This window comes from Podarcis filfolensis (assembly GCF_964270895.1).
Source record: "Podarcis filfolensis genome assembly, chromosome: 7".
Lineage (NCBI taxonomy): Eukaryota > Metazoa > Chordata > Lepidosauria > Squamata > Lacertidae > Podarcis > Podarcis filfolensis.
The window spans coordinates 33,191,146-33,217,925 of NC_139603.1; the positions used below are offsets into that span (position 1 = coordinate 33,191,146).

General features: G+C 38.7%; 1 protein-coding gene across 4 annotated transcripts in view; it reads left to right on the plus strand.

Annotated features, from left to right (window-relative positions):
- Positions 1–26,780, plus strand: part of CDKAL1 (CDKAL1 threonylcarbamoyladenosine tRNA methylthiotransferase) — a 232,390-nt gene that overhangs the window by 171,085 nt on the left and 34,525 nt on the right. For all 4 annotated transcript variants that reach the window (XR_014550602.1, XR_014550603.1, XR_014550604.1 and 1 more), the window contains 2 exons: positions 4,973–5,153; positions 7,671–7,733. Coding sequence is in view for 1 of the 4 variants with exons in the window: in XM_083623907.1 (XP_083480033.1) it covers positions 4,973–5,153; positions 7,671–7,733 (244 nt within the window). In the remaining 3 variants the exon portion in view is untranslated. The remainder of the gene's footprint in view (positions 1–4,972; positions 5,154–7,670; positions 7,734–26,780) is intronic.

A 26,780-nucleotide genomic window follows, 5' to 3' on the forward strand; every position in this document is an offset into this window, starting at 1 on the left:
CATATTCACACACCCCTTTTCTCAAGGAGTGTCAGGGTGGTATATATTGAACTATTTATTTTTAATTTCTCCTAATGCATATTTTCCTAAGGATGTCATCATGCTGCAGTTTGCATGGCTGCCAACAGGTGGCACTGTGAACTACAGAGCTGCTAAGCCATGAGAGCAGGAATGTGAGGAGTAGGGAACTGGAGTTTCAGACAGGCTGGCATGTGGCCCAAGCTAAAAAACGAACAACCATGCAGCACAGACAGGCATGTGGCCCAGGCCAGCAAGCAGAGGTTTGATTATGTCTAAGGAAAAGAGTGATTTTGGTAAGGAGTGTAGAGAGGGAGGGAGGGGCTTCAGTAAGGTGTGAAGGGGTAAGTGGCTTTGGCAAAGGGGCAAGGCTAGATGAGGTTGGTCACACACAAATCCAGTGAGGAGTTTTAAGCTATGAAATCTTGAATTGCCCAACACCACCCCAAAAGCTGCATGGCTGAGTGAAGAATTAAACAAGTCTTCCCATTCCAAGTCCATATCTCTACACGTCAGCACTGCTCTGTGCATGAATTATTGAACCATCCGGACAAGTTTTCCTTACTGAACATGCCATTTTATAATGGTAGCTTGAAACTGGTTTTGAGAGAATGACATTCATGTTGTTGGGGCTCCGTCTTCTGAAATCACCATGCTAAGTGCAAGGAATTTCTGCTTTTATGCTGGCATAAGCAGCTGTTTAAAGCCAGATTGAGCAGCTTACAGCTAAATAATTTTGTCTCCTGTTTTAGTAGAGCAAATAATATTTAGCGATGGTGCTGAAAACTAAATGTGGAGATGTAACAGAAAATTAGCTGACAGTTCTCAGTGACTGCTATCATGCAGCAAATGTTAAGCCAGTTCTCATGATCATTTCCCCGATGCAACTCTTAATAAATGCAAACCTTCGTTTTAGTAATGACCTTTAGTAATGTGAGCCTTGATCCATTGAGATGCCATTCACTTGTGATGCATCTCCAAATCCCATTTTTATGCATTTTAAATCAACACACGCTTGCTCTGAATTTATGCATGTGCATAGAAGGAGATGTAATTTAAACACATCTGTTCAAATATGCATTTCAGATAAACTTGGTGCTGGTTCTCATAATGTGGCTGAGTTTTTGACGTGTATTATATCCCCAAAGTACACACCAGATGGTATTTATTAGAGATTTAATGGAAATGAAGTTTAAGGATGTTGAGCTTTTGTCTTAAGTCTCTCATTTTAAAGTCATAAAACAGTAATGATCTGAAGTTATAAATCTTTAATGAAGTTTTGTACAGGGTTTCATTTGTATGGCAAGTGTAGACTGTTTAAGGATAAGTAACACTCAGAATGCAATTAAAGCAGAGGATTCTGTTGGTTGGTAGATGATAGATAGATAGATAGATAGATGATAGATAGATAGATAGATAGATAGATAGATAGATAGATAGATAGATAGACGCCACCATGTCAATAAGCCTAGAAAGAAAAAGCCAAAGGAACTTAAGATATCTCAGTTTATAATCAAATGTATCAATTGCTGCCTAAATCTGAATTGTCCACTTATTTCCTCTATTCAAAAATACTCTGCAGAAGAGTCCTTTCTGCCTGTTTTATAGTATTTATAACGTGTTGATATTTAACATTTATTCATAGGATGGGAAATAAATTCTTCCTACCACTTGGCATGATATAGATAGGAAATTTACCAAGCATATATGTCAAACACGCTGTGGAAAGTTATCGGATGATGAATTACTTGATAGATACACCTTTTAGTGGCTCATTCAAATAACATACAGTACGACATGTTTCTGGAAGGGGGCAGCTCAGTACTTCAGGCGGATAGGTTAATGAAAATGTTCATAGTCAGGATGCTGAAAATCTGAGGGCAATGGTGATTAAAACAAAGATTTCCTATTGAAGGTTGTGCTTGAATGGTTGTATATTTGCAGTAGCCCACTTCTCTTTAAATCTTGGATTGCTGCAAATTTTGCTTCCTCTGTTTCCGAGTTCAGCCAGTGTGTGTCAAAGGTTACGTCTGATGGGAGCGAGTAGCCAAGAGCTTAGATGAGGAAGTCTTCTTTCTGGGAATTAGCTGGTAGTAGTGTGCCACAAGAGTTAAAAGGAGAAGAGATGAAAAGCCTTGACAAAATGCTGATTTGTGGAGTGGGTGGGCACCTCTCAGAACCCAAGCTCTAGTTACTGTGACCTAATGTGTCTAGGAAAGCATTGCCATTGTTTGTTCTTCCCTCTGGTATATGAAGCAATGGAAACAAATTGCATTTTTTAAAAGCCTGAAAGACGTATTTGCATTTTAAAATATTCACTGTTTGTAGAGTGTTGCAGTGTGTTGTCATTACAGACTTTTAAAAGGAAATGCAACAGTGAAAAGTCATTTTGTACTTCGGCGCAACTAGAGCACAAAGGAAAGTGCCTGACAGAGTAGGCTGCAGTAATATATCAGCTGCTTATAGAATACATTTTACAATATATGAAACAATGTAATTGTTCTGCACCGGGAGCATGTACATGAATAAAAGATGTTAGCAGGTGTCCTGCCTGTGAGGAGTCTCCTGCTGATGTATTTATTGGAAGTATGAACATCATCAACAGATTTGAGTTTGTTAAAAGTAATCCAAACAGAAGGCTTAAATAATGAATTTATAATAGAACACACAGTAACTGGCATTTTAAAAAAGAACTTCCTTAAACTGGGTGGTATTCAACTATGTTTTACTCAGTGTAGACACATTTCAATTGCAGAGCAAGGATAAGGATGTTGGAGTAATTTCCATTTATTTGAGTAGTTTTATTCTAGTAAAACTTCCTTGAATACCACATACTGAATTTACATTTTCTGTTTTTCAGTATGGATCCCAATGATTTTATTTTCTGCTGCTACAAAGTGTTTTATGACACTGTTATACTTTTCTTAAAGATGTGTCAGGCCCTAGTTTCTAAACATCTGTTTGTGCTTTTTTCATTTACTTGTATACTACATGGCACAATTGGAATATATAGATAGTTTTTGGTGTAGATGTTTGATTTATACACTCAGATAGTTAGCAAATGAAAGGGTGACACTCAATGCATATTTGTATCCTTTCACCAAGAATCATTTTCTGAATGCTTCCTCCATCCCAGATGGTAAAGCTTAGGACCATTCATATGAATGGAAGCAATACTAAAGATACCCTGTTCCCATGCAGGTTAGGGCTTTAGAGGTGAGAACCAGCCACTTCCATTTCTTATAGAGCGTGCAAGATTTCATGCAATTTTGGGTGGGTTCTCACCCAAAAGTGAGGGAGGAAGCTAGGCTGCAGCATTTCCTTGACAGACTGATTTCTATTTGAATAGGTTGTTTTTATAAGGATGAGCATTTGGTCATTCGATATTATTACTGCAATCTGAAGTAATGCAGCTCAGACATGGGTCTACTGGCAGATTCTTTTTTGCACAGTCCTTTTTTGCATTTGGTTTAGGAATAGGTGCTCAATATGTACATACTGGAAATATTTTCAGACCCCTGGGATTGTTTTAAGCTTCCAAATTAGAATGCAATACCCCAACAGCTCCTTATTTTTTCTGAGAAAAAATAATAATAAATCCTAATTTAAAAAATTGGTCAAGAAAAAGAGGATGTTGGAGTAATTTCATTTTTTCTTTTATGAATTACTGATTTTGTACATCCTTTTTACTTTTAAAATGTGTTTGTGTTATTGTCTATAAGAATGTTAGGAGAACCATAGGGATCTTATGATTTAGGTCAGGCCTGCTGCTCTTCTTTATCCAAGTTTTCATTTTGTTTGGAAAGAAACATTTAGGGAGGGAAATGCATTAGTTTTTAATTTCCATATTAGCACCAAAATTATTCCATGTCAATCAGAGAGGGTTTTTGGTTTTTTTTCTTGGATGGAACACATGTCATGGACATTTCACTGAATCTAGCATGACTGAAACTTACCATTCACGTTCCCATAGAAACTGGGAAATACACATGCAGTGGATGTCATTACCAATGCTGTAGGTATCACATGCTTTAGCTAATGCCAGCTGTGTCATTAAAATGACTGGTATAACTAAACTGTAACTGCTTTTTGTCAAATATAATGTGCATCTTATTAATCTTCGAGATGTCAGACAGTGCTACTTGCCATTCATTTGTAGAGTCGTATAGCTTGCCTCATTTAAGCCTGTCAGAGCTGCATATCTTTCCCATGTGAAGCAAGGACAGAATTCAGAATGTTTCTGTATTATAATTTTGGAGTACATATTTATGCAAATCCTGGAAGAGCTAAAAAATATGCTCAGTATATGTCAGTGTGCATTCTTGGATGTGCTGACATTGCACAATTGCCACATCCCCTTGGTAGTCCACACCCCATACCCTAGAAGGGGAATATTCCAGTATTCAGCATACCATCTACAAAAATGGCTTACCATCAACAGCATGGGTTAGAAAGGTCCCATTCTCTTCCAGTGTGCTTCCGATGAGGCTAGCTAGCCTGGAAGCCCTGGAAATCGCTGTGGAGATATGCCCTGAAGTATTGTAGTCTAGCTGGTCATTCGCTTTCAAAAATTATACCTTCCTAACCTCTTCCTTGCTCTCTGGGCTGACATCTACGTTGCAAATATAAAATGGTTTAACTGTTACGGCTTCCCTGAAACAACCCTGAGAATTTTAGTTTTTTGTATCATGCCGAGAATGATCTCTTAGAAATTCTAAGCTTCCTTGCAGAACTAAAATTTATGGGTGTATTGGAGAGAAACCATGACAGTTAAGCTAGTTGAATTTTGTAGTTTGGGCTTTTCCTTATATAAAGCTATATTTAATGGTTGTCAGTTTCCATAGGTAAATGCTTTGTATGTTATGCAACACTCTAAATGCCTAATATTTTGCTAGGGGAAGAAGCTAATATGTCCAGTCTTCAGCTTAACACTTCTTGTTTTCATTCGTTTCAGAGTGCCTGGAATAACAATTGCCACAGACATCATTTGTGGGTTTCCAGGGGAAACAGATGAAGATTTTCAAGAAACCATGAAGCTTGTAGAAGAGTATAAGTTTCCAAGTCTTTTTATTAACCAGTTTTACCCACGCCCTGGGACTCCTGCTGCAAAAATGCATCAAGTTCCAGCCCAAGTAGTAAGTGATCTGTCTCCCTCCTCCCCATCTCTAAAGGACAGTTCATCTTATGTGAGATGTTAAGATGCGTATACATGGGTCAGTAGATACCAGGAATTTTTTAAAAATATTATTATTATTTTACTTAGGAGTTTCATTTTTGCAGGAGATTGAGGAAGTGATTAGAGTTTAGTTTCATTAGTTTCATTGGCCTCATTCAATTCAAACTTTTGTTATTGCCAGCCATCATCCTGTTTCAGTGAGTGTGTTTTCTAATCATTTAATTTCATATTAAGTATTAAAACAAGTTAACAAAATCATACACACGAAAAGAGATTTACATAGAGAAATAAGGAAATTGAAAGTTATGTTGTGTGAATAGAGTTCCACTTGCACACTTTTGGATCCAATTTTGCCTCTTTCTAAACTGTGTTCCTGGTAAGAATCTAATAAAGAGACTGGAGGTATACTTCCCACACCCACACACCTTTTCTACATTTTTGAAGATTTGTTATGCAGACCAATACTTTCATACATGTCCACTATAATCCTTTGCTAGATATAATAAGTCAAATTATATTAATCTTAGTATATATCAAAGGTCAGATTTGCATGTTACATTCTTCTGATCTGTGGAGGCCTGCTTTATAAATATCCACCATGATCACATAGAAATAAATAGGACATCACCTTTCAAACTCTACATTAAAATCTATTAGGAATTTTGCAAATATTGTTTATAACTTTGGCGTTTTCAGGAACGTGCTTATATCTGGTCAGAAAATTATGCAACCACTTTGTGTTTATCAACCTTGTTGCTCATTCCTCTGGGTTCCTTTTAATGTGGGAAGTAATTTCATTGAACAAGATGGCATCAACTCTATTTTAATTCATACAGAGAGGAGTTTGTGGGTTGCTGTTTTTTTAAATTGCTTTTGGTCCCAAAGCTTTCAAAGCTAAAAACGATAGTGTCAGTTAATATTAATGTGCATTATTTTAGTGAGTTTAATTTGTGTTTCATCCATCCAGGGATGGTCTTTCACAAAAATGAGAAAAAGTTGGCTTATTAACCCGTAGTATTTGGTATATAGCATGAAAGTTGTCTTAGACCACCCCTGTGAACTTGAGGCACTATCACATAATCTCAGTGGCATAATAGACTGGCAGTAAATGTTCTGTGATGATGGGAACTCTGCTCTCTAACAATCCCTTAACTGAAATTAATCCATTTTCTGGCTCCAGTCCATCACAGAATAGCTGGGGCTGTGTGTACATAAGCCTTTTTAAAAGCTGAATTTCTGCAAATCAGCTGTTTGGTAAGAGGAACAGGCTGGTTGAAGGACAGTTCAAATGTGTTATTAGTGAGATTTCAGCTTTTAAAAGTTTTCTATGTACCTGCAGCCCCAGTTACTGGATTTATTTCAGAAATCATGTATATTGCACCCATTTGAACCTGTTGGCCTCCATCCAGCTAAGGATATACTCATGGAAGCCCGCTTCCACGCATGTCAGTGAAATCAGGACATGAGGACATCTGTTTTTATACAGTTGGCACAGAATCTATTCCTGCAGGTTCCAGATTCCCACCTTGATGCCAGTTTGTGCCCCACGGGGTTTGAAAGAGGGTATCTGGCATCAGGTTAGCACAGGGTTCTGCGGAGGCCTCACTTCTAAAAGCCAATCAGCTGCTATAAATACAGGACCACCTTGCAGCTGCAGCATTGCTGTCACCAACACACCTGCTCGCCCACCTTCATTTTATTCTTAATTTGAATGTATGTTGGTGTACACAGCTGTGTACTGAGGCTTGCTGCAAGGAGGAAATTTATCTAAAGGTATAATTGGGCCTGGCTCTGAGCAGATTTTGCCTTCCTCACAGCAGTTGTCAAGAACCTGTCACAACCTTGTTGCAAGTGGGAGAGGAACTTGGCAGCATCCATGGTGGAGTTAAGTGGGAGATGGGCATCCTGAGGGAATTCCTGTAAGGTTTTGGGGTGCTGCTTGCTGCCCACACCCTCATTTTGGCTGCCGTACTCTGAGGTTGCCTGGGTACCATGGTGGGCCCATAGGCTGGAACTGGGACATTGGCAAGTATAGTTAAGCTGCCCAGTGATAGTATCCTCAGCCTACCCTACACTAAACTGTGTGCACTGTAACCAATGAAGCTGTGGACATCTTAAACACACATAATCCTCTGCGTTGTTTCTTGCTGTCACATGCTTGCACATGTTTCAAAAAGTTGTTTAACAGTAATCAGTGTAAATGTACAGTAGGATTGCCACAGTCAATTCATTCATTGCATTAATCACAACATAGATACAGCAGCAATAAAAAACTTGGTGGAAAAGTTCTGATTTCCACAACATGAAACTATTAAAAAGGAGCTTTCCAACCTGAGCACTAATATGTGAATGAAGCATATTTTTGATTTGCAGTCAAATAGTGCTAGGATAAAAATAGGTTTCCTACGGCTTCATCCAACATGTAATAATTTTGTTTTTCAGTTCTATAATGCTACGTTTCCTTGTTTTTCTACAGAAAAAACAGAGAACGAAAGAACTGTCAAGATTGTTTCACTCGTACAACCCATATGATCACAAGGTAAAAATAAATTGCTTTTTTTTTTGTCAGTAATACTACTCTGCTAATGATGATGATGATGATATACACACCCTTTAAGCTACTAAAGGATGTACAACCAGCTCAACCCCTGTGGTGACCTTGGGAGGTGGTTCTTGTTGCTTGGGGACATGGTACTGCTAAGAACAATCTTTGAGGATAGAGCAACATACCTACTGTGTGAAAAACCCCACCCTTTCCCTTTGCTTGGAGTTTAGGGCTGTCCCGTCTACCTGGACCAGCCAGTCACTGACTGATGAATCATTTTGCCTCCTTGTATGAATAAAACACCACTGACACTCTGTTAGGACCACCTATGGGTTTTCCCTTTCCTCTCATTCCTTGGTGTAGTTTAATTTGAATTAGGTCATTAGAGATCAATGGGGTCTTGATACGTTTTGCTCTGCTCATTTTAAGACCAACAGCAGTGGATCTTATGTCAATCAGCACCATTCTGAGAAGGTTATTTTCTTTTATACTCCTCTAGCTAGGATTTGTACCCTTTGGTGAAGTTTCCACGGGGAGGCCTTTTGCGTTCCTCCTCTGCACCAGCCATAATTGAACAGCTGTGTGTTGGAATAATTCAAGCACTTGGCTTTCTTTATGTGTCTAAAACTGATTCTCAAACTGTAAAATGTGGATGTTAACCCACTGTAATGAATGCATCTACTGCTTTATGGGGAATCCATTTCCAGCACAGATCCTTCCCATCTCTCTAACAGTGTATGTGGGCAGTCACATCATCCTGAGTGGAGGGAATAATGACACACCCTACACTACTGTTCACAACTGCAGAAGAATCTCAGAAATCACGGGTACCTGTCCATCAACATTGTCTTGAATAGGCAAAGGCAAGAGCATGGTTCAAGGTAGCTAGTGGTAGCCATCTGGAAAACAGATAACAATACGGCCCTGTCAGGTAGCAATGACATGTTTATCACAGTTTTGGTAATTGAGGTTTTTAAATGAATTTGATAAGTAGGACAGTCATCAGTCTAAGAGGGTTCCTCCCACTGGCTGGTCATGTACTGTGGTTTCTCACTGGGCTCCCTATGAACCCAGTGTGCTAGGGCCCTACCTTGTTTCCCACTTTCTTTTCTCTTTTCTCACCTCTGTTGCTCTTCTGTGCTTTCTTTCCCTCCCCTCCCTTCTCTACCCACCCTCTACAGCAGAGCTTTCCATACTTTACATGCTGGTGACACACTTTTTAGACATGCATCATTTTGCGACACAATAATTCAGTTTTACTAGCAAATCGAAGGTTAAACTAACCCCTTTCCAGTCCCAGGAGGAGCATTGGGAGCATTTGTGCGACACACCTACACACTGCAGCCAACACACCAATATGTTGCGACACACAGTTTGGAAAGCTCTGCTGTACAGTTTTAGTGGCTGGTTTGTGGTGTGCAGGAAGGCCTTATACTATAGCCACACCTCGACCATGGTGGGCCATACAGCAGGGAGTGAGACCTCCCCCCATCTGTTCCTTTTAATTGTTGGCTTGTAGATTTTTACATTTTGAGCTAATAATTAAATGTGTTATGACTGCTGGCTTATTAATTTTGTAGGAGGAGGTTTTAGAAGTTTTAATTTGTTTTATTGTTAATACTGTCTTCTGGAATTTTGGGTACATAAATCTCCTTGAAAGAGCAGGACACACAGAAAGAGAGGCATATGTAAAATGATATATAAGCAGTAATTGCGCTTATATAGGTGTAATAGTGTAATATATAGGTGTAAAGGTGTAATTGTGAAATGTTTTTAGCTAAATAATTCATCCAAGTGCTCTTTTTTTGCTGTGCAATCATAGGCATCGTGCTTCAAATGGTAAAGCTTGTGTAAATTGATTAATGTTTTTTTTTTAAAGATTGACAACTATGAGTTCTGAAGGGAGTTTTGTGATATGGAACTGTTGAAGTTAAATGTAATAGTAGATCAATTAAGATATAATAAAGAGAATCAACTGAAGAGGCAAAGCTTTGATATTTCCCCCCCTTGTCTAAATTCCCTGGTGGCACAGGGTTTTTTTCTCCATTCACAGTACAAGAAAATTCCATTATTCTTTTATTAGCACTCTTATTGGAACTGGGCCATTTGTAACCTCTGTTGCCTCCTTGCACATATCCTTTGTGGCGCTATATCAAAGTATCCTCAACTGTTTTTGACTTCAGTTGTGAGTTTATGCACTTATTTTATTAATGACTCATCAGGAGGTGTGGAAAAAGAATATGAATTCTTAAGACTTGTTCTTTTGATCTCTGTTTTAGGGCCTTTTATAAATAACAAAAGTTGCAGAATCAAGTGGCAAATAGTTTTTTCAAGATCACAGGCTTGTGTAAGGGTTTGTTGGGAGGAATGGAGGTAGAAAAATAAGAGAAGTGCAGCAAGATGAAAAGGCTGCGTTCTTATGTCCCAAATCATCTCAACTCAATGCAGTACACTGTACGTTTATATCTTGCTGTGTGTCCATCTGAAACACTCCATTTCCCTTTTGTCATTCTGCATACCAACTCCCACTCCCCTACAAAGCAGCTTCAATATACCCTCTGCTATTGTTTTTTAGTTTAAACATTTGCTGTAACCTAATCATGTTCACATCACATTAAATTTTTTAGGTTACAGTTTCTGTAATTCAATACATTGATGCAGCTGCCTTGTGGCAGCCCAGCAAGTTAATTTACTTCACATATTTTTAGCTCCTAATATTTTCCACAGATTCCATTTTTAAAGTGTAATTTCTTACATTTCTTGGAAGTAAGCTAGTTACAGTGACTTTAGCGGAGCTTATTTCCACATCATGGCTATAATCCAACAAAATCCTAATCTTTGAAGGGAGGATGTGCCTTTCTCTCCTTGCTTTCCCTAGCACAATTTCAAACTGCTTTTAGTATAGTTTATTTGTGGTTTTGGTGAGGCTACTGAGATAGAAAGGACATCAAAACCCAGGGTGTGCTTGCAAGACTCTGAATTAGAGCCAAAGTGTTTTGGACGGTGCTAGAAATATTTCCGCATGCAATACCAACCGTAAGATGTAATAATTGCATAGTATATGTATATCCTCATAGCTGCAGGGTATTTCCCTGTTTGCATTTAGAAATTTGTCTCTTGGGAGTTTCTATAGTCCGGTACGTAGGACTTCCATTCCCACTATGTTCAGGGAGAGAGAGAGAGAGAGAGAGAGAGGAGTAGAAAACCATTGAGAAAGCTGGAGGAATGGAGTGGCTATAGAAAGGCAGAGGCTGTGTTTCAAATTCTGTCTAGTCTGTTATCCTTACCAAAGACACCCCAGGGAAATATTATTGTTATCCATGTGGATAACAGTGCATACCAAAAGTGGGGAAGAGAAATGTCCAAGGAATTTCTGCACCTGTTTGTCATAGATCATATATCCTTAGGAGCAAACGCCTTCTTGATAGCGGCCCCCAGACTTTGGAACTACTTGCTATCGCTGACAGTCTTCTGCTAGCAGACAAAAACATTTTTAGGCAGACATTTGGCTGCTAAGTGTTGGCTTTTACTGGTGGTTGTGTTACTGTTTTACCTATCTTCTTTCCATGTTTTTACTTTGTACTAAATTGTGTTTGTTATATTTCATTTTATTTGCATAGTTAGCTGCTTTGAGCATTGGGTGGAAAGGAGCAGTGTAAATTTAACAAATAATAATAAGCATAAGCCCTTATTTTTAGTAATGGCTCAAGATTAGGACGGTGGGAAGCTGTCTCTTCACTGACCGTGGAGCTTCTTTGTTATTTTTGTGACATCTGAAAGAACTTGATGGGTGATAGACATTTTCCTCTTCTTTTTTTTTGTTCCCTGGCTTTGTGAATAGTTTTGTGATTTTGCTTTTGTGATTCTTGTGGTATATCTTTATTGTTAAGAGTTCAGAGGACGTTCTTCAGGGGCACAGTGGTTGTCTTAAAACAAACAAAAAAAAGGCAGAGGTTAACTCAAGCTCCAGGAGCCTGTTGAAAACCCTGTAGAGAAACAGATGTCATAGCTGACAATTGACTAAAACTGATGAGACTTCTTTCAGCATTTTTGAAGTATTTCTGCATGATGTGGAATAGTTCTAAATTGAGAATTTTCTTCAGCTGATTGATTGCAGAAGTAGGGAGGCTGAGGATCTAAAACGAGATATATTTCATTTAAGCTACAAAGGCACTGATCAGATTTTCCCTGCTTATAAAACCAGTATTGGGTTTAAGATAGTATTTCATTGTTTCATTAGCTTGAGAGCATTATATTCATTTTTTTCCTTGGTCTTTCTAGCATGTAATATGAATAAGGATCCTTCACCAGGGAACTGATGTCAGTTTCCATGAAACTGACCAAGGTAAAGGCACTCCTTAAGATGGACATGACCCATGTTATTGTTGGCATCTGTCTTCTCTCGAGAGACAGTGGAGTGCCTCCAAAGGTGAAGTCAAACCACTGCATTAGCAGCACTAAAGTGACCTCTCCGGGGTGCAGGGCTGGGCAGTGTGTATGGAGGTCCCAGGCTGCCCAGTCAACAAGACCTTCCTCTTGGCCTTACTGATGTGGACCAAAGAAAAGCAGAGCAATATGTTTGGCACCAGCTTGGTTGCAGGAAGGAGGTGTACAAGGTGCCATCCAACCGTCTTAGAGACTCCAGATTTGTGTAGGGTTGACTCCTTGGCCTTTTCTTCTCCCAAAGATATCCTACAAGGCAGTGGGGGTTTAAGTTAAGAGTTTTCCTTCTTCTACATGGGCTACCTTCCCAGATTGATAAGTCCCATCTGCCCCTCACTTTCCTCTACAGCACATGCAAGAACCTCCTTCCTGATCACAGGGCACACTATTGGTCTTATCTGCTCAGACCCACTGGCACCTGACACCCCATACACCCCTGAACATTACCCAGACTATACAGAATTGTGTACCCAAGCACATCGCTTTCCACCTCACCTTCGGCATTATGATTCCTTTCAGATGCAGTCCAGCATTATCCCTTACTGTTGTTAGAAGTCCATGTCAAGTTGATCTAGAGCTATTTTGTTTTCTCAGTTTCTTCTGTTCCAGTTCAACAGACCTCTTCATGTATTGCATGTGAGAAGAGCTTTTTTGTTTTATATCAAGAGAATGAGAGATGTTATAGGAGCCAGTTCTTTTTATCAGGCAGTGAACAGTAGTCTGTTCACAAAGGCATTCTTACTGAAATAAGAAATTTATTACAGCCTCCTAATATGTTGCAAGGAAACATTTTCTTAAAGGCATTAAGACATAATATACTAGGGTTGAGATAACCTCTGTGGCTTTCATCTTTAGGACCGTGCTTTGGCAGGAAAACAGAAAAACTGCCCAGATGGGAGATTGCATCTTTATAAAATACAATCCAGGTGAACATGCACCATTATATTGTTTTGGCTAGTGCTTCTTCGGCCTTTTTTGCAGGGCTAGTCCATGTTTGCTTGTTTTTGATGTCCTAAGAGAAATAAAATTCCCAAATGTCTTATTGTATCCTGAGCAACGTAACAATAACACATTAAAAGATCAAGAGTTGATCGGAGTATATTTTCTCATTTTCATTTTTAATGCGTGGCACTTCTTTACTTCTGTCTCTTTACAGATGTGTCTATCCAAAGGGCAACCCCTGGAACTTAGAAGGCTCTCAGTCTTGTCCCTTGAACTCCTGGAATATAAAATAGCTGATGAGGTGTTATCTTGCTTCTGAGTGTCTGTTTCAGAAAAGCAGATTGGGCAGAATGTGTTGATAACGATAATAGATTAGCTTAATAGAAGAATTTAGGGTGTGTGGTTTTGGTCCTTCACCTATATATGCATCATGCTGTTGTTCAGGGCTAGTTTATCAAATCAGAGAGTCATCTTAGGTACTTGCAAGATTGCAGCATTGCCAGATATATTGAATACACAAACTACTTTGAACTAAATAGCTTAGAAATAACCATAATTGTGTGGGCTTGAGTTTTTTCACCTAAATGTGTATTTTGGCTAATTGTTTAGTAATCTAACAAAAGTTATATGAACAAACAAAGAAACTTGGAACAAACTGTAGAAACTTTTGTATTTGATACTTTATTTTTAAAGAGGGCAGAGGTTTTCTTAACAGAGGGATGTTTACTAATTCTTGGGTGAAATATAGCGTTGGGCCTCTCTTCCTCCCTGCCCCCTCATTTCGGGCAGTAACAGAGATGCACATCTATGAGCAATCTAGTACATTTTTCCTCAGTTGTGCTTAACATTTGCAAAATGCTTTTCCTATGTTTTTGTGATGTCCCACAAAGGGATTTGGTGTCTGCACAAAACTGAGAAAGAAGAGCTTTTTGAAGGGAAATGGTGCTCCTGTCCCTCCTCTTGAGAACAGCAAGCTCTCCATCACAGATCCTTCCACATGGCTGGTGTCTGTAATTGCAGAGTAGTATAAATTTGGTAGGCCACTCCCTGCTGATGTTAGGAATCGTTCCTACTTTTGCCCTTTTACAGAATTCTGCATGTATTTATAATATTTATTTCCTGATTTTCAGTATAAGCAATTAAAACCACAGCATTATAATATAATTCAGGAGAAAATAAGCAGATGAAGCAAAGCTGTCACTTGATCCAGTCCTGTCTTTGTGACAGTAGGCTCTGGACGATGTGCTACAGCCTTTCTGTTCTTCAAAAGCTTTTCTCCTGAAGAAATCTTCACACCACCAAGTATGTAGCTTACGAGTCACCTATGTGTGGGACTACCCAGAGACCACAATAGCTTATATAATTTTATATAAGCTATGAATCCTCAAAGCAATGTAAGCCTAAGTGAAATTAATTTTACCAACAATATAACCTAAATATGTTCTATTTACTTTAGTAGAATTATTCCACAGTAGGCAGCTTGTTGAATTCACTGCTACTTGTTCAGCATCACCAGGTAAAAAAAAAATTACAACAGGACATTAATACCTTGCGAAATAGTTGGGTTGAAAAGTATGGAATATATAGAATGTAGAGATGATGTCGTGAATAGCAATACAGATATTTATAAAAGTGTTGTCATGTGTGAGTATGAGATCACAGAGAGGCATTGGATTTATTTTGCATCTTCACACACGAACACTGTGTGGAGAGAGAGAAAATACTGTTTGTGAGATTCAGTGGTAGCTCTCATGTATGTTAAATTATGTGTGTGCAAAATTTACTAAGAGAAATGAATCAAGAACCAGGCTTCATAGTTGACTTTATAAGGAATGAGCATTTGTTTTTCCTTTGGAACTTTAGAGAGGGGGGGGAATGCATTGTAAAACGAAGACATTTGAGATTACTGTATTTAAAAAGCTTGTGCGGGACAAGTCATTAAATGCCAATTCATGTGTCAGGCAGACAGTGGCAGCTGCTTCTTAATGTGTGGCATTATCCAATATTAAATCAGTGGCAAATGGACAGTTTGATAGATACTGTCATCAATGCAAAGATTATTAAAATAATTTTGAAACTCACTTTTAACTTTGTTTTAAGCTAAGTAACATTTAGGCTTATGCAAGCTTACCCCCTCACAGCAACGACCATTGCCTTTCCAGCTTTTAGCTAACAAAGCACAGGCCATCTCTGCTAGTTCTTTGGTGACACTGTAAGCCTGTTTATGGTTTTCTATGCATATCATAGCCAAGGGTCTATGAACAAAATTTCCATTTGCAAGCACATCATTGTGGAATAGTACTCAGTGGTCTTTTCACTTTGATTGATGGTTTTGGTTTTGCACCATCTGGCTTCTGATAGGCTGCATTAATCATAACCCAGAGAAAGAAAACCAAGAAAATATATGCATTACTGTTTAATGTCTGTGCGTGTCAATGTCTAGGAGTGTTAATTTCAGTATATAACATTAAAAACATTTATATTGATAGATAAAAATTGGTTACATATGAAATTACTTATGCAGCCTACATAGAGAGTGATCCATTCATGTGTGTATATTTCACAGTAGTTCAGCAACTCAATTATGTTTCATTCAGGCTGAAATCCTCTACACACTTATATGGGGGAAAGTCCCAGATGTGGACTTTGCATCTGAGTAGATATGTATAGGATTGTGCTGTCAGTTTTCTTCCATTTCTAACACAAGAGATTATAAATGAATCTGAGCACATCAAAATGACTGGGTGTATAATTAATATTAGGTTTCAGGTTACATTTTAGGCCACTTAAAAATGGCCTTTGGAGTTCAAAATTATTTGCTTTGCGTTTTTTGTAAAACCACAAAATTGTGGCTTTTTTATAAAACCACTTCAAAATTGTGAATATGATTTTAAATCTCTTTAGAAAGATTCATCAGCTCTGTTTCAAATATGTACTATTTGTTCTTAGATATTAGTATCATCAAATATATGAATTTAATTTTCACATTCAGTTTATGAATATGATGGGTACTGTTACTTTATCATTAAAGCCTCCTATTTAAAACCAAATATTTTAGTAGATTTTAGTTCATTCCTTAAAATTACTGTGTCAGCATACGATCAAGTTTGATTGAAGGAGCAAGTTACACCAGCAGAGTGTCAGATTTTTTTTAATGCTGCCATTGTGCTGATGAAACATCTAGATATGACAGCACAGGCTATTAAAAAAGAGAGACTCAGGGTGTAATTCAGTGTCATGCTATGGAAGATTCTGTCTGTGCAAGCATTTTAGCTTGCCAGCTGGAACAATCCCTCCTCTCCTCCCCCTGTATGCTGCTTTGTGGGTTCTTCTGACACCACCCCTGAGTCAGTTTTGGGGGCCCTGGGGAATGGTAGGTGGAGAAGCCCCATCGCAGAAGCAGAAGTCCTTCTGCAGGGCTTCTGCTGATGGGGCTCGTTGGGTGAAGCCTTAAAAGACTAGCAACCTAACCCTCCCCCAATATCAGTTAACCCCAAAGAAGTCACAGTAAGCTTTAAAAAACTGCAGAACGGTGTCTCTGGAGCAAATAGCTTCTGATATTTAGAAATACAGTATTGCATAGACGTTCCTTGGTGTCTTTAATACTTCATTCTTGTTTTTAAGTAACATATTGTGCTATGCACTGTACTTTATTAGTCATGATTTGATTGGTTCTTACACCAGACTTGTGTCTAAGATAGTGCTTTTCCAGTTTTCCAGCTAGCGATCAGAGTCAGAGTGATAGAGAATGGATTCTTCTGAAAGGTGGTAGTTGGCACATGAGGACAATATATTGGTTGCTGTCCTTCCATTTCACACTCCCCTGCTCAGTGGCAGTCCTGCTTGTGTATTGGGATTAGCAGTGATCACCATGGTTGACATCTGGCTTGTGGTTGTCTGACTTCGTCAATGTGCAGGCCACCCACAGAATACTATGGATTTGATACAGAATTTCATTCCACTCACAGAAGGAGTTTCTGTTCACAAAAAGGATCATTCCATGACTTGGAGCAGAACATTTGGCTCCAACCCCTCGTTTGCTGTGGACAGCATAAATCTGGAAGTATATGAAATGCTTTCAACCCTCTACAGTGCAATATAGCTTGATGCTGCTAGTGATCTAATACATAACACGAAGTTAAGCTTTTATGTAAACCTGCGTGCTTTATTACCTCAGGCATAGATTCCATTAAGTGAAAGCCACAGTACTGTATTCCACAACATTTATGAGATGTCTCAATTAAAAAATTATATAAACTGGTGTGTAAAGATAAGAATTATCAAAATAATTATGTTCTTTAAGTTTCAGGTGTCTGGCTTTACTAGTACTTTAGCTAGGGTGGGGAAAACCCCAAATTATAAGCACTCTGACAAAGCTAGGAATAAACATTAAATTCCTGTGCATCAGAGCATTGCACTTTTTGGATCCTGGGCAACAAGTCACCTGGGAGTTTTACCTGTATGTTCATGAAGGGATCTTTCTTTTCCAGTTCCAAAGACATTTGTAGAAGTTTAAATGCTAAATTTCAAAGGCAGAAAAATAGAATTTGTACGTACCTTCCAAAAAAAAATTACCTTAACACAACTAGGTGTAAATAGCAGTCAGTAGTACCTTGGCTCTGACACAACTCCGTTGGTGGGGTGAAGCACAGTCAAACTGTAAATAAAATAAATAAATGTGGAAGACGGAGTTTTGGGGGATGGAAGCTGCATCATTTCAACTGAGCTACTTGGGGAGGTAATGCAAATGATGTAGTGCTTTGGCGAGATTTTCTCCCCAAACATCCAAAAAAACCATCTGAAACTGTTTTTAAGCTGAGCAACCAGTAAGATCCAATACAGATTTCTCTGCCATTCCTGCCTGTCTTCTTTCTTGCTTCAAAATCTTTGGAACATAACATATAACAAAAGAGAGTAGAAGGTGCAATCTACACATCTTCCTGCCAGCTAAAACAAAAATCACCAGGTCTAATCTTAGTCAAACTAGTCCTGACAGGGTTTATTTTAGGGTAAATATTTATCAGGTTTACTTGAAGACATTTGGCATAGTCTTCATTATAATTAAGTCGTGTAGTTTGGGACAAAATAAATGCTGCCCTAGGAAGCTATCGAGAAATTGGAAAAAACCAGTTGCTGACAGAGCGAAAACAAACAAACCCAGGTTGGCTATTCTGCACGCTCTCTCCCATGATGACTTAATGGCCTTAATTTTAACATATCTAGAGCCTTGATTTATTGGTTCTAAGATGTGCTGGATTCCTTAATGATTCTGTGCAAAAAGGGGGGGTATGATCCTGCAAGATACTGTAATAGATCACAGGCATGTTGAGACATTTTTTACATGCAAGACTCCCTACCAAATGGCACCCAGCAGTTGCAATTTGATACTGCTTCAATCTGATCAAGATGGAATGAGTTAATGGGTTGGTAATGAATTTCATTCAGTTTACTTTTCTAAGCAAACAGACCTAATTCATATTCTTTGGACTAATACATAGATTAAAATACAGGGTTTTTATTTGGATTATGGTATAAAAATAGAACAAAATGTGTATTTGGGGGGAAATATGTGTAAATGTTAGCTGAAAATATATCAAATTGTACATTTTAGTGAAAAATACTGCATTTGTGTGCATTTTTTAAAAATGAGGAAATGGAAGGAACCTATGTTTGAACACATGCAAAACTGACATAGACCAAAAATAGACTGATCCATCCACCCCTACCATTAAATAATTACAAGCTGCTATGGTTCTGAAGGCCTTTTTCTTCCTTACCAAGTAGTTCAGGAAAGCTGGTGCCTCCTAAGAATTATGAATAAGAAAGAAGATTGTGGTCTTGGCTTTTAAATACAAGATAATATGCTAAATGTGACACTCAGTACCACACTCTTTATATCACTGTGCTCAGGGCCTGGCCCTACCGTGAGGCAGAGTGAGGCAGCTGCCTCAGGTCGCAAATTCTAACTTAACTGACTTTGGAAAGGTGGTGCAAGGACTCTGGCAGCATCCTCACCACATCATGGCAGGGTCCTAGAGTCTTTGTACCTCCTTCTCAAAGCCAGGCAAGTATTTATCAGGCATTGGGGAGGAGAAGGGAGGACTCTAGGACCCTTCCCTAGCCCTTGTTCCGCCTTCCCAAAGCTGGGCATGCAGCCCTCCACCTTGCAGGGGATGGTTCTGGGGATATATACATGTCTACCCCCAGAACCTAACCCTCACATAAGATGCAAGGCACCTGTACTGGTATTTTATTTTAAATAAGAAATATGCAGAAAATAATTAGAATGAAAGTTCAGTTATTTAAAAACAATATGTTAATAATGCAGAGGTACACATTATATAAAGTTTGCATACAAACAGGTATAAAAGAAAACCATCTAGAAGATACAGTGAAGCAGCTGTGGTATAGTGGTTAAGAGCGGTCGTCTCGTAATCTGGGGAATCGGGTTCACGTCTCCACTCCTCCACATGCAGCTGCTGGGTGACCTTGGGCTAGTCACACTTCTCTGAAGTCTCTCAGCCCCACTCACCTCACAGAGTGTTTGTTGTGGGGGAGGAAGGGAAAGGAGAATGTTAGCTGCTTTGAGACTCGTTCGGGTAGTGATAAAGTGGGATATCAAATCCAAACTCCTCTTCTTCTCTTCCTTTTTATAATGTTGCCATTCTTTATTACTGTACAGCAACATAAGTCAGATTTCAGTGTTGAACATTGTTACTGCTAAAGATGCTGTGTTGTCTATAATAATAGTTAATATATCCTTATGAATTAACAATGATTTCTCTATTGGGAACTGATTCTGGTCTTATTAACTGCCTCAAGGTGAATTAAGTATAGAAAATATGACCCTCGTTATTAACTTGTTTTTCTTTCTCATAACCTGTGAGTTTCTCCAGTAGGAGTTTTTTGGATGGAAAAAAAGGAGAGAGGATAAACAATGAAAGAAATAAAATTCATATTTTATGGTGTCGATCATTTTGGGGCTTGCAGAGATGTTATCAGATCTGTTGGCTTTGCTTGCAAAGCATCCCATTCATAAATTATATTTGATGAAGGCAGAGAAAAATTTATGTAAGTTGTTGACTGAGCCAGTGACATAGAGGACAGAGTGCAAGGCATGAATCTAAGGAAGTGATCTGACCATGACAAGGAACTGGTGTCAATATCCCCCACTTTCAGATCACCCTCTCATGCCCAGTTGAGAAAGCAAGGTCCAGAGTGTGGACTGCCACATGCGTTGGGCCGGTGACATGTTGGGACAACCTTGTGGTCATCATGGTAGCCATGAAGTCCTAAGCCATCCCAAAGCCAATCGTCTTGCCGTGGATGTTGAAGTCCCCCAGAACAGGAGTCTGGGAGTCCACCACACCTCTGACAGCAGCTTTGTCAGCTCAGGCCAGGAGACTGCTGGGCAGTAGCCAGTTTCTGTTCAAAAGTGGGTTATAAATATTACAATTCAGATGTATAAGCCTCAACTGAAAGATATTACTAGGCGTCATCGAGATTACAATTAAGGCATCTTACAAAATGGTGGAATAGGCTATCTTCCTTTCCCCCTTGACCCCCTCTCTTTTACCTCTCTCACCTACCCATTCCTAATTCTTATGTTGTCTGTACATTTAGCACCTAGTGGGAAAGTGGGGGAGCTACAGTATTCTCCACATTTCTTTTTTCTACATGGAGGGAATATGTTTATCTCACTTCTGATCCTCTTTAGACTGTGAAAGAGCTTCAGCGGCAAGTGCTCAAAAGCTGGCTCACATAATTCCTTAGACTTTGTGTTCAGAATCCATATTTCAGTGCAGAAAAAAACACCGGGATGCATCTTAATCCTGTAAGCACCTCATGAGGTGTAAGAGAGGAGACCTCTTAGAGTCTGCCTGAGGCTTCAGGAATGGTTTTGCGGCATCTCTGCACACACTGCATGGTACCTGGGTCTGCAGAACTTTGTGAATAGTCGGTTTATTTTTCAGAGCTCCTCTAGAGCCATAACTGTCCCGAGTCTTCTGATGCAGTGCTGTTATGTTCTGTGACTGTGTGACAGTGCAGTCACATTTCTCTTTTGAAATGAAAGATCACAACCTCAGCTCGGTAGAAGTCAAGTCAGTTCTTTACGGATGAAAGCACAGGAATTGTTTGTTCTTCATGGCAAAGATCAAAGGAATAATTTAATGGTAAAACACAAACCTTCAACCTCAGCTCATTAAAATGAATTTGCCTTTTCACTCTCAAACCCTGCTGCTGCACAGTGTTTGTTTTACAGCATAATACGTGACACAGAGAACACTTGGGGTTTACATAATTTGACCTTGAGTATACATTACTTGAACTAACGTCTACTAAGCATGCTCCTTCATAGCCCCCATGTATTTCAATGGGAGGTGCAAGATGGTTGGATTTACCCTCTGCAATAATCTGAATAATTTCCAAATTCCAATCAGGGGACTTGAGTGGAGTACTTATAACCCAGCAGCAGATTTCTGTGTGCAAGTATGGTATTGCAGTAGATTTTTTTTAATAATAGGTTTTATCTTTATCGTAATTCTATTGCTATGTAGTTAATGTGCTTCTTAATATTAATATTGCGCACTAATAGATGTTATTAGGTTGTGAAATGAATAAAACTTAACTGGTCTTGAAAAATAGAAGAAAGTTCAAATGCACATATAATATTGAGATTAATGTTATATAACAACTGGGACACCTGATCACTTTCTTTCCCACTACTGTGAAATGTATAGTTTTTTACAGCTATGCATATACAAATTTATTAAAAACATTCTTCTCTTTTTCCCCTTTCTTTTTGTGGATGTGCAAATGGCCAGTCTGGACTCCTCCTGCTCCTGCCTTACATGTTTCTGACAGCTCTTTTTCATCTTACTCTATAGTATCTTATACTACAGTGGTTTCTGAATCAGGCCTAATTCCTCATATCAATTTCCTTTTTATATTTAGGTCTCATTTTTTGGCCTTCTAGGAGTTTAAGTTTTTTAAAAGATGAGAATTTTTACTGTTGATCTCGTTGTACTTATACTAGGAGAACTACAGCTGAAATAAAGACAAACTGAACGTTTCTTCTCCTTTGTCTTCAAAAGTAGTGCTTTCTTGTTGGCTGAAACGATTCCCCAATTGAATGCTACTAGTTTTCCTTTTTACACAGCCTAGCACATCTCTGGTGATAAGTGGACACAACAAATATTAGTAGTAGGTTCGGTGCTTTAGTGTTAAACCAGAAATGCAAGAAACAATACTTTGCAAACACGTGTCATGCATAGAAAAATTGAGTTTGCACAGTGTTCTTCTGTGTGGACACTGCCTGCTACACTGTTCCATAGCGGTTCCCCCTGTTCCTATTTGGACTTGGTTTGTAGAGATTCACTGTTGTCCTAGGTACTGTGGTTCCAATATATCAGGAGGGCACCATCCTGCTGTAATGTGTTTGTGTCTGCTATCTTCTGTTGCTCTATTGTCACTGCGTTTCTCATTCTTATGTTCTCAGTCAGATGGGTAGGCCTGCCAATCCCATTGTAATTTCCTTCAGCTTGTTCTCATCATGTGCCGCCTTTGTGAAACCCCATTCTAAGTAATTTTTGGAAGTATAGACACCTTTCATACATTGAAAAATCTAAGTGCAATCAGAAAGGCAACTGTGATCTTTAGGCAAAAGAACATGTTGACAGGAATGGTAATGTTTAACTAATTCCTGCTTCTCGTGGGGTTATTCAGGAAGGTCTGTTAAAGCTAAGTATTCTTTCAGAATTACAGCAGAGAACAGGAGTCTTTATTTTAATTGAGGGCTGGATAAAATACAAACTAATTAACCCCAAATAAGCTTCCTTGTTTGCCCCCCTTTTTAAATGAACTTGGGGTGCTCAGTTTTGCAATTTCAATCATATTTTTAGATTGCATTTTAACACCATCTGCACCTTGAAAAAGATGGTAATATATTGCACAGTTGGAAATACTTGTTAATGAATACTTGGGGGGAAGAGTATGAAGGGATAGATATAGTCCAGCTAATTAAGTTAAATTATAAACAACATACAGTGGAGAAGATTATATATTTGTCATTCTACTTTACCCGCTCTACTTATTAGGATTACAATGTCAAACTGCTGTCTGGCTTTCCTTTTCTACTTTAAAGAGCTGCTTTATAACAGAACCAAATCAAGTCTACATCTTGGTGGTCAGCCTGCAACCCTGAGACTAGCTCTCTGGGATATGAAGGAAGGGGCTTTATCTACTTCTTCTTCTTCTTCTTCTTCTTCTTCTTCTTCTTCTTCTTCTTCCCCTCCTCCTCCTCTTTATCTCAGGTTTAATGGTATTGCAAAGTCACTTCTATAAATATATTTTTAACAGATGATACTTGGATCAGAAGTATTCTTCACCACTAGTTCCTGGTGGCTGGTGCACTTTAGGACTGGTAAGGTAGAAGGCAAGGAGAAGTAGATGGAGACAGAACCAGTGACAGGCGCATGTTCCAGAGCTCATCTGTTACATTGAAAGTTGTGAGAATGAGCTCTGATTCAGATTAAGTTCTGTGTGTACGTGTGCAGCTGATCCACCATATCTGCTTTTAAAAAAATCATTTATTTGCTACTCGCCCCCTCAAGCACAGTAGAATATATTGTCACCTTTCCTTTCCTTGTTGTTCTATAAACATTTTATTTATTGTCAAATACTGAGTCAGCTATAGGGACGCGGGTGGCGCTGTGGGTAAAACCTCAGCGCCTAGGACTTGCCGATCGCATGGTCGGCGGTTCGAATCCCCGCGGCGGGGTGCGCTCCCGTCATTCAGTCCCAGCGCCTGCCAACCTAGCAGTTCGAAAGCACCCCTAAGTGCAAGTAGATAAATAGGGACCGCTTACCAGCGGGAAGGTAAACGGCGTTCTGTGTGCTGTGCTGGCTCGCCAGATGCAGGTTGTCACGCTGGCCACATGACCCGGAAGTGTCTGCGGACAGCTGGCTCCCGGCCTATAGAGCAAGATGAGCGCACAACCCTAGAGTCTGGCAAGACTGGCCCGTACGGGCAGGGGTACCTTTACCTTTACTGAGTCAGCTGCTGCCTCCTAGAGAGCATTATAGAAAAGAATTGGCCTATTTTACTGCTAAAGCTGTCAAAACAATATGAAATTTAGTTTTGGGGTTTGTCTTTGTTTGGGGGCATGTATCGGGCCAAAATTACTGTCATAAGGATAGCCTTTTGACTGATTGACAATACAGTATCTGAGAAGTGATGTGGGCTCTCATAATAATGTGACATTTTATGAGAAGTTTGACTGCTTTCATTACCTGAATTTATACCTGGATTTCCATATTAGAGCTGCTCAAGATAGGAATGCTGTCAGGACAGAGTTGTGGGACTGTTTTGAAATCATTGTTGCTGTCTCTAATAAGATGAAGACACAGCACTGATAAATATTTTAATTGCAAAGAAAAAACAGTTGATATTAATTTGTAGGTCATTGAAGAAGAAAAGTTTGCAGGTTCATTTCAAAAGATATGCAAGCAAATGTTGAAGTTGTTTCTCTTGTTATTGTTGTATAAGTAACTTTAATTAGAACATTTCTAAATACAACGTCACTGGGAGCTAATATTCTTTTTTATTTTTTACTAAGAACAGTTTTTCAACAAAATATCACAGAATCATTTGTTTGGAGGAGATGTGGAGGAAGACTGTTGTTTACTTTTTCAAACCATGTGTTTTCTCATTTATAATTGAATATTAATATTTATCATTTTTATTGTACCACTGCAGCATATTACAATTAAAATATTGGTATGTCCTTTCATTTAGACTGTTCCCATTTTTACATAAGCTTGTTCCATTGCAATTGATTAGGCTCTCTTACAAATATATGTATGGCACTTTGAGTGTTATTCTGTTACCTGTGCTACATCACTGTTAATGTAGTTCAGTAGTCCATGTGTGATGAAAAATGTAGCATCAGTTTTCTCAAGTTTAAATGTTAAAGATTATTCCTAGTCCCATGGGGACAATTCACAATATCAGAAAATTGGCATTTCTTCCTGTGAGCTAAGTGTTCATTACTTGGTTGTCAGCTATCTCTTCATAGCTTAAAGAAAAGGGCGGGGGAGAATGTGTAACCCAAAAACTCACTGTGGCTCATGCATGGTCTGTGAAACCATGGTTTCCCATGGTGTCTGTACCCAGTGCTTTTAAGATTAAACATTATAATCAAAAAATTTAGTGGATGTTAGTAGAAAGAAATTCAAAACCAACAATAGCACAATAGCTTTATGAGGATCTACTGAAATAGTAGCATAATAGTTGTATGAAGACCTGCTTCACAATATGCAAGTTTTTATGTTTATCAGAATTCTTCTTGAGATCTGAAGTTGTGCAAAACAAAACAAAAAATACACTAAAGCCAAAAAGGATGTGGAAAAAATATATATTTGGTGGGCTTAATGGAAAAGCCTCAGTCTACAGATTATATTTATGATAAGAAAGCTGCCATTTTTCCTTGCTTGTAACATGTGGCCACCCCCAGCTCCCATTGCCCAACCAAGGACCTCAACTATCATTTTCACCATAGAAATGGACAAGAGAAAATAGCTTTTTTCTACCCTTGTAAGTCAAATATGTCTGGAAAAGGCTTGTGTTAGCACCAGGAGCTGTTAAAATAATGGTACCATAACAATTCAGGCCCATTTTGTAAGCTCCAAGTAGTTTGTATTAAGCTACCTTAATCTTTCATACAGGCTTTTGTTAATGTGTTACCCAGCGTTCTCAAATGGCCTTTGCTGCTTATCAGTTTTCTCCATTCTTCTATAATACCACTGAGCATGATAGGTAAATGACCAAGATTTATCAGGCTGCAGCAATGGTGGTCTTTCTGTCTGATCAAGGCAGACTAAAATGGTTCGTGTTACAATAACCCACTGCAGATCTTTCAGGAAGATACAGAAAGAATTCATTCTCTCTCTTTTTAAATAGCTTGTTCCATTTCCTCAGTTAGATGTCCTCATTGAATAGTGTGGAATGGAATGAGCCCCTACAGAGACCAGTGTATACATTTTTAATTACTTGCAGTCATTGTTTGTAACCGCTACCCTTGCAGGCTTTTTGCCTGAAGAAATAATACTTGTGTAAATTTAGACCTCCTTTTGGACATGCTACAATTGCCTTGAGTAGGAGAAGGGTATGTAATACCACAGGCCATGTTTCTCAAACTGGTCTTTTTCTGTGGCTGTAGATGACACTGCAGAATGCTTGTAGAAGAAATATGTAGAATGAAAAGGAAGAGATTCAGGTGGATGAAACTGCATAATTAAATGTTATGAATGATATTTGCATCATTCATATATATATATATATATATATATATATATATATATATATATGGAATTTTCTGTCTCTGAGAACAATTTATATTTTACCAATATTTGAGACCACTTCCCTGATTTCCCATGCATTTATCTGTGTAATAGAAGGGTGGTATAAAAAAATTGACAATAATAGTAAGCAAGTGGAACAGAGCTATATCAGCAGTGGGTGCATCTATGCTCCTGCTGCAGCCAAAGCTGACTCTTGGGATAAGGCCATAAGCCTTGAAAAAAAATCATTTCACCGTATTAGTAACTTCTCTGTATGACAAAATCTCCCTCTTGGACTGTTGTTGCATAGCACAA